Here is a 13,753-nt window from a genome sequence, read left to right as displayed (position 1 = left end):
CTTATTTTGTATTATTAATAAACAATTATATTCGTACATTATTGTATCTCTAAAATTGTATCTAGTACATATGCATTCTGTCTATTGTCGACATAACTTTAAATAAATATGGCATAAATTTTATTGCATATTATTTTCTTCTTATCTTGAATTTATTGGTATTCTCTGTTCCGCTTTTATTTATTTATTTTTGGAGCGATGGAAGTTTTTGTCACCAAAAGAAATTCCTTGTATGTATAATATGTGAGCCAGGACCACAAAACCAGTCACAAGGGTCCATTTTTTTGAAACTGTATGGTTTGTTAGGATAGGACAATATTTGTCTGAGATACAACTATTTGAAAATCTGGAATCTGAGAGTGCATACAAATCTAAATATTGAGAAAATCACCTAAAGTTGTCCAAATGAAGTTCTTAGCAATGCGTATTACTAATCAAAAATTAAGACAAAAAACACATGCATATTTCTAATCAAAAATTAAGTTTTGATATATTTACGGTAGGAGATTTACAAAATATCTTAATGGAACATGATCTTTATATCCTAATGATTTTTGGCATAAAAGAAAAATAGATAAATTTGACCCATACCGTGTATTGTTGGATATTGCTACAAATATACCCTTGCTACTTATGACTGGTTTTTGACTGAGTTTGTTGTCCAGGGTCACATATAAACATACTTGGCAATAAAGCTCATTATGATTGTTTTCAGTGTCGCTAGTTCATTAAATAGTATAACCAAATCATTAGATTATAGCATTCCCAATCACAACAGTAACAAAGTCTAATTTATTTTTGCAATCAAATTTTATGGTTATAGAAGTTTCAGATATCAACTATTCTTTTCAAACAAGTCCATCGGACAATAGTGACTAATTGTATAGATGGTATACAAGTCGCATAGTTGAATTCATTTCTAGTAATAAAAACAAAAATACTACTAGTAACTAAAAATATACTACTTAGTTTTAAATTATAAATGTAAATGTTAAAAAGGCTTGCCATAGCCTTGGAAATTGTATCACATCTAATTTAGCACGTAATTTACGTTCCTTTAGCGCGTAATTTTGCATTTCTGCAGTATGCTTTATTACCAGTTCGGCATAAATACCAAATAAATAAATAAATAAATAAAAACGCTAAGTAGTTAGCATGTTCATCCAAAGTTAATGGATGTCTTCTAATCATGAAATGCAAATAATGCGCTTAGACTGAGAAAAGTCGCACTCATCCTCAAGCATTCCCACAATGATTTTCATTTTTCCGCTTAGATGGAGTATAAAACAACGTGCGTTTTTGAAAAATATATGTATGGCTTAGATGTTTAATATGAATACGGATGAAAACTGATATTCTGTGATAAAAGTAAAGCATAATATACTTACCTTTAGTCAGAACACGCCCTGTCAGTCCAAATATAATCACAAATAATATATCGAACATTCTCTTGGTCTTGCTTGAGGTCTTTTGCTTGGATATGAACACCTATGAAGGAAACACTGCAGATCCAATACTCCAGAGAATCAATTCACCTTACAACACCAAACTCCTCAAACCCCTGCTTTCACATGGACTACAATCAACTTCGGTATCGTCCGGCGTATATGAACTCTTGAAGCAGGAGGACCACGCATGAATTCCAGTTAAACTCTTGCCCATTATGACCGCGGGCTGGGATTTATTCATTTCCCACTGCCACCGGAGCTTCCGTGACGCTTTTCGACACACCCATCCCGCGCGACTGACGTGACCTACAAGGTCCCGTTGTACTGTACCGCTCCTGCGTCTCTCCTCCACTTCATCAATCATATCAAGAATAAACAACCTTATTGCTGTAAATCCAACGCTGTCTGAAGATATCCCACCCTTGCAATCCTTAAAAGAGGAGAGTAAATCCATGAGGGGAAACAACTGAGGTTTCTTTCAGAGAGACTAGGAGTGAGGAAAAAGAGATACCAGTGAAGATCAACGGAAATTTTGATTGTGCAGCTTGAATATCAACAAGTTAACAGACATAGAAAAGTCACAGAAGAAAACTGCATTAAGATACAACCCTTTCATAGTTATATTTCTTATAACTATCAACTTTGTCTCAGATGTTTCAGGAGAAATAAAAAGATATAGATGCGACAATTGCTGTCATGCAAAAAGAGTCGGTTGGTCTTGGTCTTGAAAGAATTTGGTGATAAATATTTGAGAACATACTGAAATCTCATTTAATTCAATTAAAAATGTGAGACGCTGTCAATATCTGTTGAGGATCTCAGAGGCAGGGGAGACTAATTCAGTATTTTTCTCCTGAAAAAGAAAAAAAATCTCAATTTTAACATTTAATCTGCTGTCTAGGAGAAACAACTGAGACTCATTTGTGAGTTTCCATACCTCTAAATACATATTACATGTATTAACAATAATTATATTCACATTACATGTGGCCGTGGACCACAAAACCAGTCATAAGTGTCAAGATTTATGCATAAACAAGCTTTCCATTGATATATGGTTTGTTAGGATATGACAATATTTAGCTGAGACACAATTATTTGAAAATCAAGTATCTGAGGGTGCAAAGAAACGAAATATTGAGAAAATCACCTTTAAAGTTGTCCAAATAAAGCTCGTAGCAATGCATATTGCTAATCGAAAATGAAGTTATATATATATTTAAGGTAGGAAATTTACAAAATATCTTCATGGAATATGGTCTTTACTTAATATCCTAATGATTTTTGTCATAAAAAAAAAATGATAATTTTGATCCATACTTTGTATTTTTGGCTATTGCTAATATACCTGTGCTACTTAAGACTGGTTTTCTGGTCCAGGGTCACAAATCAGAAAAAACAAATAAGAAACACTCAAGCATATGAAAAAAAAAAAAAAAAAACAATTCACAAAGCTGAAGTAATGTAGCACCTCTTTTTAATATAGTTCTATTTTTCATATATCTAATATAAAGTATCAACATTTGCTCAGTTTTGACATTTACATCTGGTTTTCGGGTATACAGATCATAATGTGTGCATAACTAAAGAAGTACTGAGTAAGATGTAATGTCAAATCGTGACCAGTAGAGAGAGTCTTAGGGGCTGCCACTGCTTTCTCTGAGTGAAGGAGAAGCCAATAATCATTTGTGATAACAAAAACCCTATAAAAACATACAAAACAGTAACAATTCGTATTGGTCATAATTTCTGGCATGCAATCAATTTCACAGTTGGACATATTCAAAACAGAGCGTGAAGTGGAGGGTTCATATCATTCTTAAACAATGAATGAAACAAAAAATCAAAACGATTCCATTAGCATGAATAAATGTATGAAAACTACTATTCAGCCACTGTATGCAAATAACACAAATCTTACCAAGAGAACTCTGTCCACTGCAAATAATCTCCTCAGTCTCTACACTAGTAGTCCGCTGTCGAGCTTTATAGAGTACAGTTGGTTTGTAGGTGGTTCTTATGAGTTTTGGGGCATTAAGAGGGGAGTGAAGCTGCTGGCAGACCGTGGGTAGAGGTTTTAAACACTGAGCAACAGGAATTGGTGGGAAATTGCTTCCGATGCAGAGGTGTTGATGTTTGCGGTGTGTCTGGGCACCGGTGCACCTCGATCACATGCAACTGAGTGTGGGCCAGTCACCCGTTCTCTGGTGTTAATATATATGTGTGCGTGTGTAAGTCACACCTGGCCTTTCGTCTGCTGGTGAATCCAGTCTGTGAACTTTATGACACGTGTGTAAACTCCGGGCCGGTTCTGTCGGGCGCAGCCCTCACCCCAGCTCACGATGCCTGCTAGAAACCACCTCCGGCCACGTTCAAGACACACTAAAGGTCCTCCAGAGTCTCCCTGTGTGAATACACAGTCTTAAAAATAATTGGCATAGGTGGTTCCATGAAGAACCTTGAACATCCACGGAAACTTTCGAATGAAGAAAAGGTTCTTTATGGTGGAAAAAGGTTCTTTAGATTTTTAAAATGTTCTTTAAAATGGTTCTTTTAAGAACTGTTCACTAAAAGGGAACCAAAATGGTTCTTTTATGGCATCACCACTGAAAGACCCCTTTGGAGCCTTTATTTTTAAGAGTGCAGGTGTTAATACATGAACGGTGAATATTGATAAGCAGTGAATGCAAAAGCAAAAACGTACCTGACAAGCATCCACTCCTCCCTGAATGTTTCCGGCGCAAAGCATTCTGGGAGTGACCGCATCGTCATACATTTTATTACAAGCGTTGTGACCGATGATGCTGACGGTGGCCTCTTGCAGCAATGTGGCCAATTCACCTGAAATCAGAAGGTTTTAAATGAAAACAATGCATTTAATGACATGAAATGGTGTTTAACTGTTAAATCTGACTTCACTTCTGCTCTTTGAAGTTTACAGATATGAAAATACTTAAAAAATGAAAATAAATTCATTTCTTATTAGTCATACATGCATTTAAAAATAATTTCTACTTAAGTTCTCCATAGCAAATATACGTACAGCAAAAATGTTTTACTATTTCAAATAACTGTTTTCTATTTGAATATATTATAAAATGTAATTTATTCCTGTGATTTCAAAGCTGAATTTTCAGCATCTTTATCCAGTCACATGATCCTTCAGAAGTCATTCTAATATTCTGATTTGCTGCTTAAATAACATTTATTATTGTAATTATTATTATGATATTATTATTATGTAGAAGACAGCTGAATAGAATTTTTTCAGGTTTGTTTGATGAATAGAAAGTTCAGAAAAACAGCATTTATCTGAAATAGAAATCTTTTGTAACATTATAAATGTCTTCTAAAACTTCTTTCCCAAGGAAAAATAAATATATATAGATATATAATGATATTGACTTTAAGTGGTATAGTGTATAATGTTACAAAAGCTTTTTATTTCAGATAAATGCTGATCTTTGGATCTTTCTATTCATCAAAGAACCCTGAAAAAAAAATGTACTCAACTGTTTTAAATATTGATAATAATAATAAACGTTTCTTGAACAGCAAAGCAAAAAAAAAAAACAAAACACTGAAGACTAAAGTAATGATGCTGAAAATTTAGCTTTGATCACAGGAATAAATTACATGTTAAAATATATTCAAATAGAAAACGGTCATTTTAAATAGTAAAAATATTTCAAAAGTTTACTGCTTTTGCTGTACTTTGGATTAAATAAATGCAGGCTTGATGAGCTGAAAAGACTTCTTAAAAAAAACATTAAAAATCTTTCTGTTCAAAAACTTTTGACACACACACATTTATTATTTAAAGTACATCTTTCCTTTGTGTTTTATTACCTTGGCTTTAAATTTAAGAAAACTAGTTTTTGTTAGTTGAGCTGTGTTAGTGTTTCTAATACAACAGCTGAAGGAATAAAGGCAAATTTGAAAATATTCTCTTGAAATTTTTGCTCCTCTTTTGTAAGGTCATAAAAATGTTACCACAGATTTTTCTTTTGCTATGGGGCAAAAGGAGTAGTTTCAGTTTCCATTCACCACTTCAGATGATTACCCAACTATGATGACTTCTGCTTCTGAGAACCACGGAAATGTAAAAGGCATTCAGGCATTCATAGGTAGCATATGTGTGATTTTTTGGTTTTAGCGGGGATCCTGGGAATTTTTTGGTGGGTGTGGTTATAAACGATTTCTTTAGAATGTTTTGCTGATCTTTAGTCATCGTATGAATCATGTCTTTCAATGCTTATGTTGTTTTGTTTAATCTCAACAAGCAGCAATTGTTTTTTCACATGTTTTGCTGTACCTTCTTCTGACAGAACCCCCCATCCAGTGACGAAGCAGCTGGTTCCAGAGGTGAAGGCGTGAGAGGCAGCAGGAACACAGACAGGCTGTACCAACTCATTGAAAAACACAGGGGCACTAAGTTCTAAAAGGGCAATGTCATAGTCAGAGGTGAATTGGTCATACTGCGCATGCAAGACGATGCGGCGGATTTGCCTGGTGGCTGCTGCGTTGCTGACAGAGTTCATTACTCGCATACCCATGTAGGCCCTCCATGATCGCACATCAGAATACCTGCCAAAACATGAGCAAACACTTCATACCTGGAGTCCTAGTGACAACAGACCTAACGGGATAGTTCACCCAAAAATGAAAATTCTGTCATTAATCACTCACCCTCATGTAATTCCAAACCTGTAAGACCTTTGTTCATCTTCAGAACACAAATTTAGATATTTTCGATAAAATCAGAGAGCTTTCTGACCTTGCATTGACAGCAAAGCAACTACTGTTGTGAACATGCTTCAAAGACTGAAATAAAATTAAGATAAAACTAAGGTTTAACCACTGATGTCACATGGACTATTTTAACAATGTTCTGACTACCTTTCTGGGCCTTGAACGTGGTAGTTGCGTTGCTGTCTATGCAGGGTCATAAATAGATATGGGTAGTAACGAAGTACATTTACTCCGTTACATTTACTTCAGTAACGTTTTGGAAAATTTGTACATTTAAGAGTAGATTTAAAAATACATTTTTACCATGTATTGCATTTTTATGCAATACATTGTAAAAAAAAAAAACATATTTTATTCCAAGCGTGCTGTCTCTTTTATCTGGGAGATAAACGATTCACCATTCGCAAATAAATCACTCTTTTGAGTCGATTCTGTTCAAGGCCTTGAACAAAAATGCCCCTGTGGAAATCACCCAGATAGCACGTACATCTGCAAGATGTCTGTTAAAGATTACTTGATCTGGAAAGCATCTGGAAAACATCTGACAGACATTTGTAAGATGTCAGTTTTACATACATTCTTAATCATAAACATCTTAAAGACATCTATTTGACATTTTGATAGGAGACGTCCAGTAGACGTATTGTAGATAAAAGCACGTCAAATAGATATCTATTAGATGTCTTTAAGATGTTTATGATTTAGAATGTATGTAAAACTGACATCTTACAGACGTCTGTTAGATGTCTGTACACAGCAGGTGCTTTCCAGATCAAGTGATCTTTAACAGACATCTTGCAGACGTACATGTGCTATCTGGGTGCAATACGTTGATCGATAAGACGTTTCCTATCAGATGTCAAATAGACGTCTATTAGATGTCTTTAAGACGTTTATGATTTAGAATGTATGTAAAACTGACATCTTACAGACGTCTGTTAGATGTCTGTACACAGCAGGTGCTTTCCAGATCAAGTGATCTTTAACAGACATCTTGCAGATGTACGTGTGCTATCTGGGTGCAATATGTTGATCGATAAAACGTTGACATCTCTCAGGGTCCTAGGTTTGGAATGCCATAAGGGTGAGAAATTAATGATAGAATTTTAATTTTGGGGTGAACTAACCATTTAAATAGCCTGCAACATTAAGGAATAAATTAAAATAAAATAAAATAATTTAGGATTTTTTAATGAATAAAATAGTTCAAATAAGAAGTAGTCTAAAATAGAAATCTCTGAGATTTTCTAAATGCCTTTATTATCACTTATCACAATTTAATGCATCGCTGAAAAAAAGTACTAATATTTAAAACTGATCCCAAACTTTTGAACAGTAGTGCATGTGCCTGAATAAAACCTCACTTGATTGCATCTGAGTCCTGAAAGCAGTGAGCTGCAGAGACGAGCCAGCGGCTGGCCACCAGAGATGCCCCGCACACATGACCATAGCGCTCCATCTGAAGGCTGACCTGCCACGGCCATGAGCCTGTCTGGGCATCCGTTCCACCCACAATCTTTGCCCTCTTCCTAGGCCTCGTGCCACAACCTACATTTACAGCATAACATTTGTACAATTTGTTATGCAAGAATCTTCCTTGCAAGAAAAATGTAACTGTCTGTAATAATTTTGGGGTAAATAGGTAATTCTATAAGAATGCTCACTACAGCGCAATTCATCTGAACCATCTTTGCAGTCTTTAATGCCGTCACACTCCGGATTGATCTTACTTAAGCACTTGCCACTGGCACATTTGAAGGAGGAAGGAGAGCATCCTTTCGAAACTACAGTGATCAGAGAAACACAATATTCAGCATTAAAAAATGTTGTGTTTGTTATGAATGTGTTTGTACTGACATACAGGTGGCTTGATTGTCCAAAGGTGAGCCTGGACCACAAAACCAGTCATAATTTTTTGAAATTGAGATTTATCATCATCTGAAGGTTAAATAAATGAGCTTTCCATTGATGTATGATGTCTGTTAGGACAGGATATTTGGTCAAGATACAACTAGTTTAAAATCTGGAATCTGAGGGTACAAAAAAAAAAAAAAAAAAAACTGAGAAAATCCAAACGTTGTCTACATGAAGTTCTTTGCAATGCATATTACTAATCAAAAATTAAGTTTTGATATATTTACAGTAGTAAATTTGCAAATATCTTCATGGAACATGATTTTTATTTAATTCCCTAATGATTTTTGGCTATAAAAACAAATCTATAATTTTGACCCATACAACGTATTGTTGGCTATTACACCCGTGCTGCTTATGACTGGTTTTGTGGTCCAGGGTCACATATGTTTTTGAGCCTGTAAGCATGGAAAGATGATGAAACAGAGCAGAACTGAACTGTAAGTAAGACAGCTGACATTTACTCACATGCTCTTGTGCAGTTGAGTTCATCGCTGCGATCTTTGCAGTCCAAAATCCCATCACACACTGAGGCTTTGGGGAGGCAGACTTTGTTTGGGCATATATGGTAACATTTACCTCCTAAAAGGTGGGCAAATTGAACACAAAAAGAAATGAGCTTGACAAACATATAAGTTGTTGGTCACATGTATCTTTGCTTGTCAAAATTTTGCAGGCAAAATCCAGTCATTCCAATAGGAATCTGTGCAAATGGGAGTTTAGATTTTCCAATGCAGACGCCACTCATGTTCAAGTTGGTCAAGCAAGTTCGTCATGTGATCGTACATATAGGTGAATACATGCACACACACAAACACACCGAAACATAGGCAGGTCTTACCACAAACTCTCTCCACACGTCTGTAGCAATGAAAATAGACATCTCTGAGTATTGGTAAACGCAGAAAACGAGCAATTGTGCATGCTGAAGTATAAAATCATCTTAAGGATTAATTAAAATACACTCTTACCACAGTTATTCTCTTCACTGCTGTCACCACATGCGATGTTACACTGGTTGTGTGGTCTGCACTGACCCATACAAAAAACTTCTCCTTGTTTACATGTGTCTAAAAGGAAAGAGGAACCGTGGTAAATAAGACAACATGCTTGGCTGAAAGGCATGTATGAAAAATCTAACTCATGCACTTACTGCATTTGGCCTCGTCTCGTCCATCAGAACAGTCTTTTTCTCCATCACACACTTTCCTCAGAGGAATACACTTGCCATCTCCACAGCGGAACTGCCTCGGACATGCTGATGTGGGAAAATAAGCATTATAAGTACTTATGGGAATGTACAAATTGTACAATGATTAAGTGTATAGGGAATAGGGATCAAATTGGACCATTTAATCTCAATCAGAGTCATTTAATCTTCAAAAAAGTCATTTTTGACCTTTTTTCCACTAGTAACATAGGTAACAGGGTTGAGCTTAACAAATGCAGTGCACTGAAATGTTTAAAAATAGACTAAATGAAATGAAATTATTTGTTTGTCCTACCGCGTGGTAAAATTAATTGTCAAAAAACATGCAATAACAGGGTTGCACATAAAATGTGGGGCATACAGTTATGTCAAAAGTTTAGATACACCTTGCAGAATCTGCAAAATGTTCACCTTACCAAAATAAGAGGGATCATACAAAATGCATGTTATTTTTTATTCAGTACTGACCTGAATAGGATATTTCACATTAAAGACATTTGCATATAGTCCACAAGAGAAAATAATAGTTGAATTTATAAAAATTACCCCATTCAAAAGTTTACCTAAACTTGATTCTTAATATTTTGTTGTTACCTGAATAATTTTTTTTTACCTGAAATATATATATACATTTTTTGTTTAGTGATTGTTGTTCCTGAGTCCCTTGTTTGCCCTGAACAGGGCAAAAGGGGCATTATTCCGATGAGGTAAAATGGTTGCACTCTGTGAGCTACCGGTGCTACCTGTTGCTATTTTTACTGCAACACAACTATTGGTACAATGCCACATTGTGTGGCTTTTAGTTGTAATTTTCAATCGAAGGGCAACAAGAGAATCGATGTAAGTCATCACTGCTTTCCTAGCGATAAGAAGCCACAGCTACTGAAAGAGCTTACAAACGGCAGAAACAAGAAACGCTAGATGCCATCCTGGTAGGATGTACACATGCCAACGCTTGTCATAACGCAGCAGCCACTGAAGGAGTTTCTCAGCGTGGATTTCACTCAATATCCAAGCATTTAGATTCATTGTGGGGAAAAAATCAATGGTACAGCATTTGGTTTAAGCCTGCACTTATATCCATCACCACCTGTAAGCTCTTTCAGTAGCTCTGGTCATCGTATCAGTATTTCATTTTCCGAGTTGTGCTGTGGTAAAAATAGCAACAGGTAGCGCCAGTAGCTCACCGAATGCAACCATTTCACATCATCAAAATAATGCCCCCCCCCATAGTCCAAAATATGTATAAACACATAAAGAACTCACCGCTTTCAGGAGAGAAGGCCCTGTAGATCAGGTAAAAACCTTTATGGGTCAAAGACTCATCCGAGTGAAAGTGCAGCAGAACGGGTGAAGAATAGATCCTCTTTCTGCTGCTGTCCCCAATCGGGTTACAGAGTCTGTGAAAGTGTAAGAAAAACGTACACATGCACACAAGTATGCTCACAGTTTAGCAAAAACATCTGATATGATTCTCATATAGTATAAACCCAGTACATGTAGTCCCACAGCTCATATAGGGAGGTCTAAGCCAACTGTTTTCTACTCATGAACCTCTGAATGACATGACACTCACTTGACGCCGCCTATTTCCAGCCAATCTTTTTCGCAGGTGCTTGAGGCTGGTGAATCCTGAATGTCTAGCATCACAATGGTCACAGAGAGAAGGTATCCCGGCAACGGAGCCTAAAAAGGAAACCAGACTCTCAACGGACGCACTCTTACACAAAGCATCAGCCACCCCGCGCTCCTCGTCTCAAAGAGGAAGCATCCCAGGCCGCTGAATGGGGTCCACAGGGCATGCTTGCTAACACTGGGGGCTCATGGGATACATGGGAAAGCCTTTAGCCTTAGCTCACCCTGATTTTCCAGTTACAGTCTACATTTGGAGGGTAGTAGGCGGGGTAGTAAGGGGACGTCACCGTGCCATTCCACGCAGTGAGGAAACCACCACACTCTACAGGGAAAAAAAAACAGTGACAAACTAAAGAATTCTGATACCTGAGGAGAATAATGACTAAAATGATAGAGTCTCGTGCTGACTGCTAATTCACACACCGGTTTTGGGTATAGCCTGGAAGTAAGCTTTGAAGATGGCTCCTTGCCTCTGACGACTGAAAGAAAATGTGACAAGCATGACGTTTCCAGAAGATGTCAGTTTCATTACAGGGGACGTTCCTGATATTGGCAGACCACACCATCTGGAAAAAAAGAGAGATGTTTGATGTTTAGGCAACTTTACTTTGACAATGGTCTGTGCTGTATTTTGATCCGAATCTTCACAGACACATTCTGTGGATAACTGAGACTTACATTACATATTGTAAAAAGGGACATAATATTAACAACACCAAAACACTGAAAGATGCAAATGGACAAAAATTGAATTTCCCTCATGTGCTGTCCCATTTACCTGGCGATGATCTTGTTCTGAAGCGGCAGTAGGAAATCATAAGCAGACAACTTGTTGGCAGAGCAGCTTCCTGGTGTTGCCCCTTGAAGTGTGAGGACGACAAGCCGCACGACGTGACCGGATGGCACCCGAAGCCTCCACTGGTAATACGGCTTCTTCGGACTGACAAGACTGAGTGTGCGATTGTTCCCGTACTTAGCGTACAGGTCAAAAGACATGGCTGTTAGGCAGATGAGAGCAAGATATGATCAAAATAAGTGCATAAATAAAAAATACAACCAAAATAATGATTGTAGAGGAGTTTTCATGATAGTATGATAGTGATAGTACACTGTAAAACCTGCCTGGTTGAAGGACTGGCATGCAGAGTTTACTCAGAGGATTAATGGGACATGGTTGCATTTGAATTGCCTTACCTATGCACGGCTTACTTGTGTTTTTTCTTCGCTCATGGCACGACGTATCGTGGAGGATGCAGAAGAGCTTAGTTTAACCAACGTTTGGCAACTCAAATGAGTCAGTGTTCATAAATCATGTGAGTAAACTCAACAGGCTTTACAGTGTATTATGGTTGTACCCTGCAGCCCCAACTGCCACTTGCCACTCTGTAAAGAGTTTGGGTTCTTGATTTTTTCCGCTTTGTCATCAGAATCTTCATCATCTTCATCCTCGCCATCACCACTGTCATCTGGATTCAAACCTGCAGACACAGAAGCACACATTCAAACAAGATGTTTGCCTCACTTTGGAAAGGACAAAAACAGGGACGAAATGCTCTTAACCCAGCAGACGCAGTGTGTCCTCGTCCCTCTCCATGTAGTAACGTTCCTCGTTCCTGCTAAAAAGGACCTTGTTGGTTCCAGGTAGACGCCGCTGCAACCGGGATGGGTTCACTTTCCGTAGTTCCTCAGCAATAGCGGGAGGAGCAGAGAATTTACTCCAGTAGTACACACAAAGACCTTCCACTCCTTCACTGTCATCAGGACACATGACTTTTAACAAGATGAAAACACCTAAAACTGTTTGAGTGCATGTGCTAATGGGGAACAATGCATGTGTTAACAGATGCAAAATGTAGAAACAGACCAAAATAATGATGCTGGGTAACTGAATACTAAGTTTGCACAGATGCAGTGAGGCATCTCACCTACACTACTGTTCAAAAGTTTGGGGTCGGTGTGATTTTTTTAATGTTTTTGAAAGAAGTCTCACCGCTTATGCTCACCAAAGAGGCATTTTATTTGCATTTACATGCAAAAATACAGTAAAAAATGTAATATTCTAAAACACAACTAGATGAGTGAAGTTTGAGAACAAACTTTAAGTTTGTTTGAGAAAACCTCGCCTGAAAGTTTGAAGCAGTTGTAAAAGTATAAAAAGTTGCTAGCATGATTTAACACATTGCTTACATGATTTAACATGTTAGCATGTTTTAGCATGATTAGCTTGTTGCTTGTATTTTTATAGGCTGATTACAATGTTGTTAGCATGATTAGCATGTTACTAGCATGTTTCTAGCATGTTGCCAGCATTTTTCTAACATGATTAACATGTTACTAGCATGTTAACATGATTAGCATATTTCTAACATGTTTCTAGCATGATTAGCATGTTGTTAGCATGATTAGCACGTTTCTAGCATGTTGCTAGCATGATTAGCATGTTACTAACATGTTTCTACCATGATTAACAAGTTACTATCATGTTGTTAACATTATTAACATCTTGCCAACATATTAGTAGTATGGTTAGCAAGTTACTAGCATGTTTCTACCATGATTAACATGTTACTAACATGTTTTTAGTATTATTAGCAAGTTACTAGCATGTTGCTAGCATGATTAACATGTTAGTTGCATGTCTTAGCATGGTTAGCAAGTTATTAGCAAGATTCTAACATGATTTGCACGTTGCTACCATGTTTCTACCATGATTAGCATGTTACTAGCATGTTTTCAGTATGATTAGCAAGTTACTAACATGTTTTCAGTATGATTAGCAAGTTACTAACATGTT

At 36.9% G+C, this 13,753-nt stretch overlaps 2 protein-coding genes across 4 annotated transcripts in view; both read right to left on the bottom strand.

Moving 5' to 3' along the window:
* Positions 1–1,804, bottom strand: part of flt1 (fms related receptor tyrosine kinase 1) — a 46,578-nt gene extending 44,774 nt beyond the window's left edge. For 2 of the 3 annotated variants that reach the window (XM_051097599.1, XM_051097598.1), the window contains exon 1: positions 1,389–1,749. In XM_051097599.1, coding sequence (XP_050953556.1) covers positions 1,389–1,446 — 58 coding nt within the window. In that variant the 5' untranslated portion in view covers positions 1,447–1,749. Of the gene's footprint in view, positions 1–1,388 lie in introns of all 3 variants that reach the window. The other variant, XM_051097597.1, reaches the window with a different exon arrangement.
* Positions 1,805–2,927: 1,123 nt separating this feature from the next.
* LOC127156144 (uncharacterized) overlaps positions 2,928–13,753 on the bottom strand; it is a 37,210-nt gene continuing 26,384 nt past the window's right edge. The window contains exons 23-37 of the mRNA XM_051098879.1: positions 12,520–12,710; positions 12,315–12,437; positions 11,738–11,957; positions 11,383–11,525; positions 11,184–11,281; positions 10,901–11,010; positions 10,591–10,724; positions 9,268–9,372; positions 9,086–9,184; positions 8,583–8,696; positions 7,865–7,984; positions 7,565–7,748; positions 5,764–6,035; positions 4,153–4,289; positions 2,928–3,852 (exon numbers count right to left, since the gene is read on the bottom strand). Of these exons, the coding sequence (XP_050954836.1) occupies positions 3,685–3,852; positions 4,153–4,289; positions 5,764–6,035; positions 7,565–7,748; positions 7,865–7,984; positions 8,583–8,696; positions 9,086–9,184; positions 9,268–9,372; positions 10,591–10,724; positions 10,901–11,010; positions 11,184–11,281; positions 11,383–11,525; positions 11,738–11,957; positions 12,315–12,437; positions 12,520–12,710 (2,218 nt within the window). The 3' untranslated portion in view covers positions 2,928–3,684. The remainder of the gene's footprint in view (positions 3,853–4,152; positions 4,290–5,763; positions 6,036–7,564; positions 7,749–7,864; positions 7,985–8,582; positions 8,697–9,085; positions 9,185–9,267; positions 9,373–10,590; positions 10,725–10,900; positions 11,011–11,183; positions 11,282–11,382; positions 11,526–11,737; positions 11,958–12,314; positions 12,438–12,519; positions 12,711–13,753) is intronic.

This window comes from Labeo rohita, chromosome 24 (assembly GCF_022985175.1).
Source record: "Labeo rohita strain BAU-BD-2019 chromosome 24, IGBB_LRoh.1.0, whole genome shotgun sequence".
In the NCBI taxonomy this organism is placed as follows: domain Eukaryota; kingdom Metazoa; phylum Chordata; class Actinopteri; order Cypriniformes; family Cyprinidae; genus Labeo; species Labeo rohita.
The sequence above is the reverse complement of the archived record's forward strand: the minus strand, read 5'-3'. Positions and strand labels throughout refer to the sequence as shown.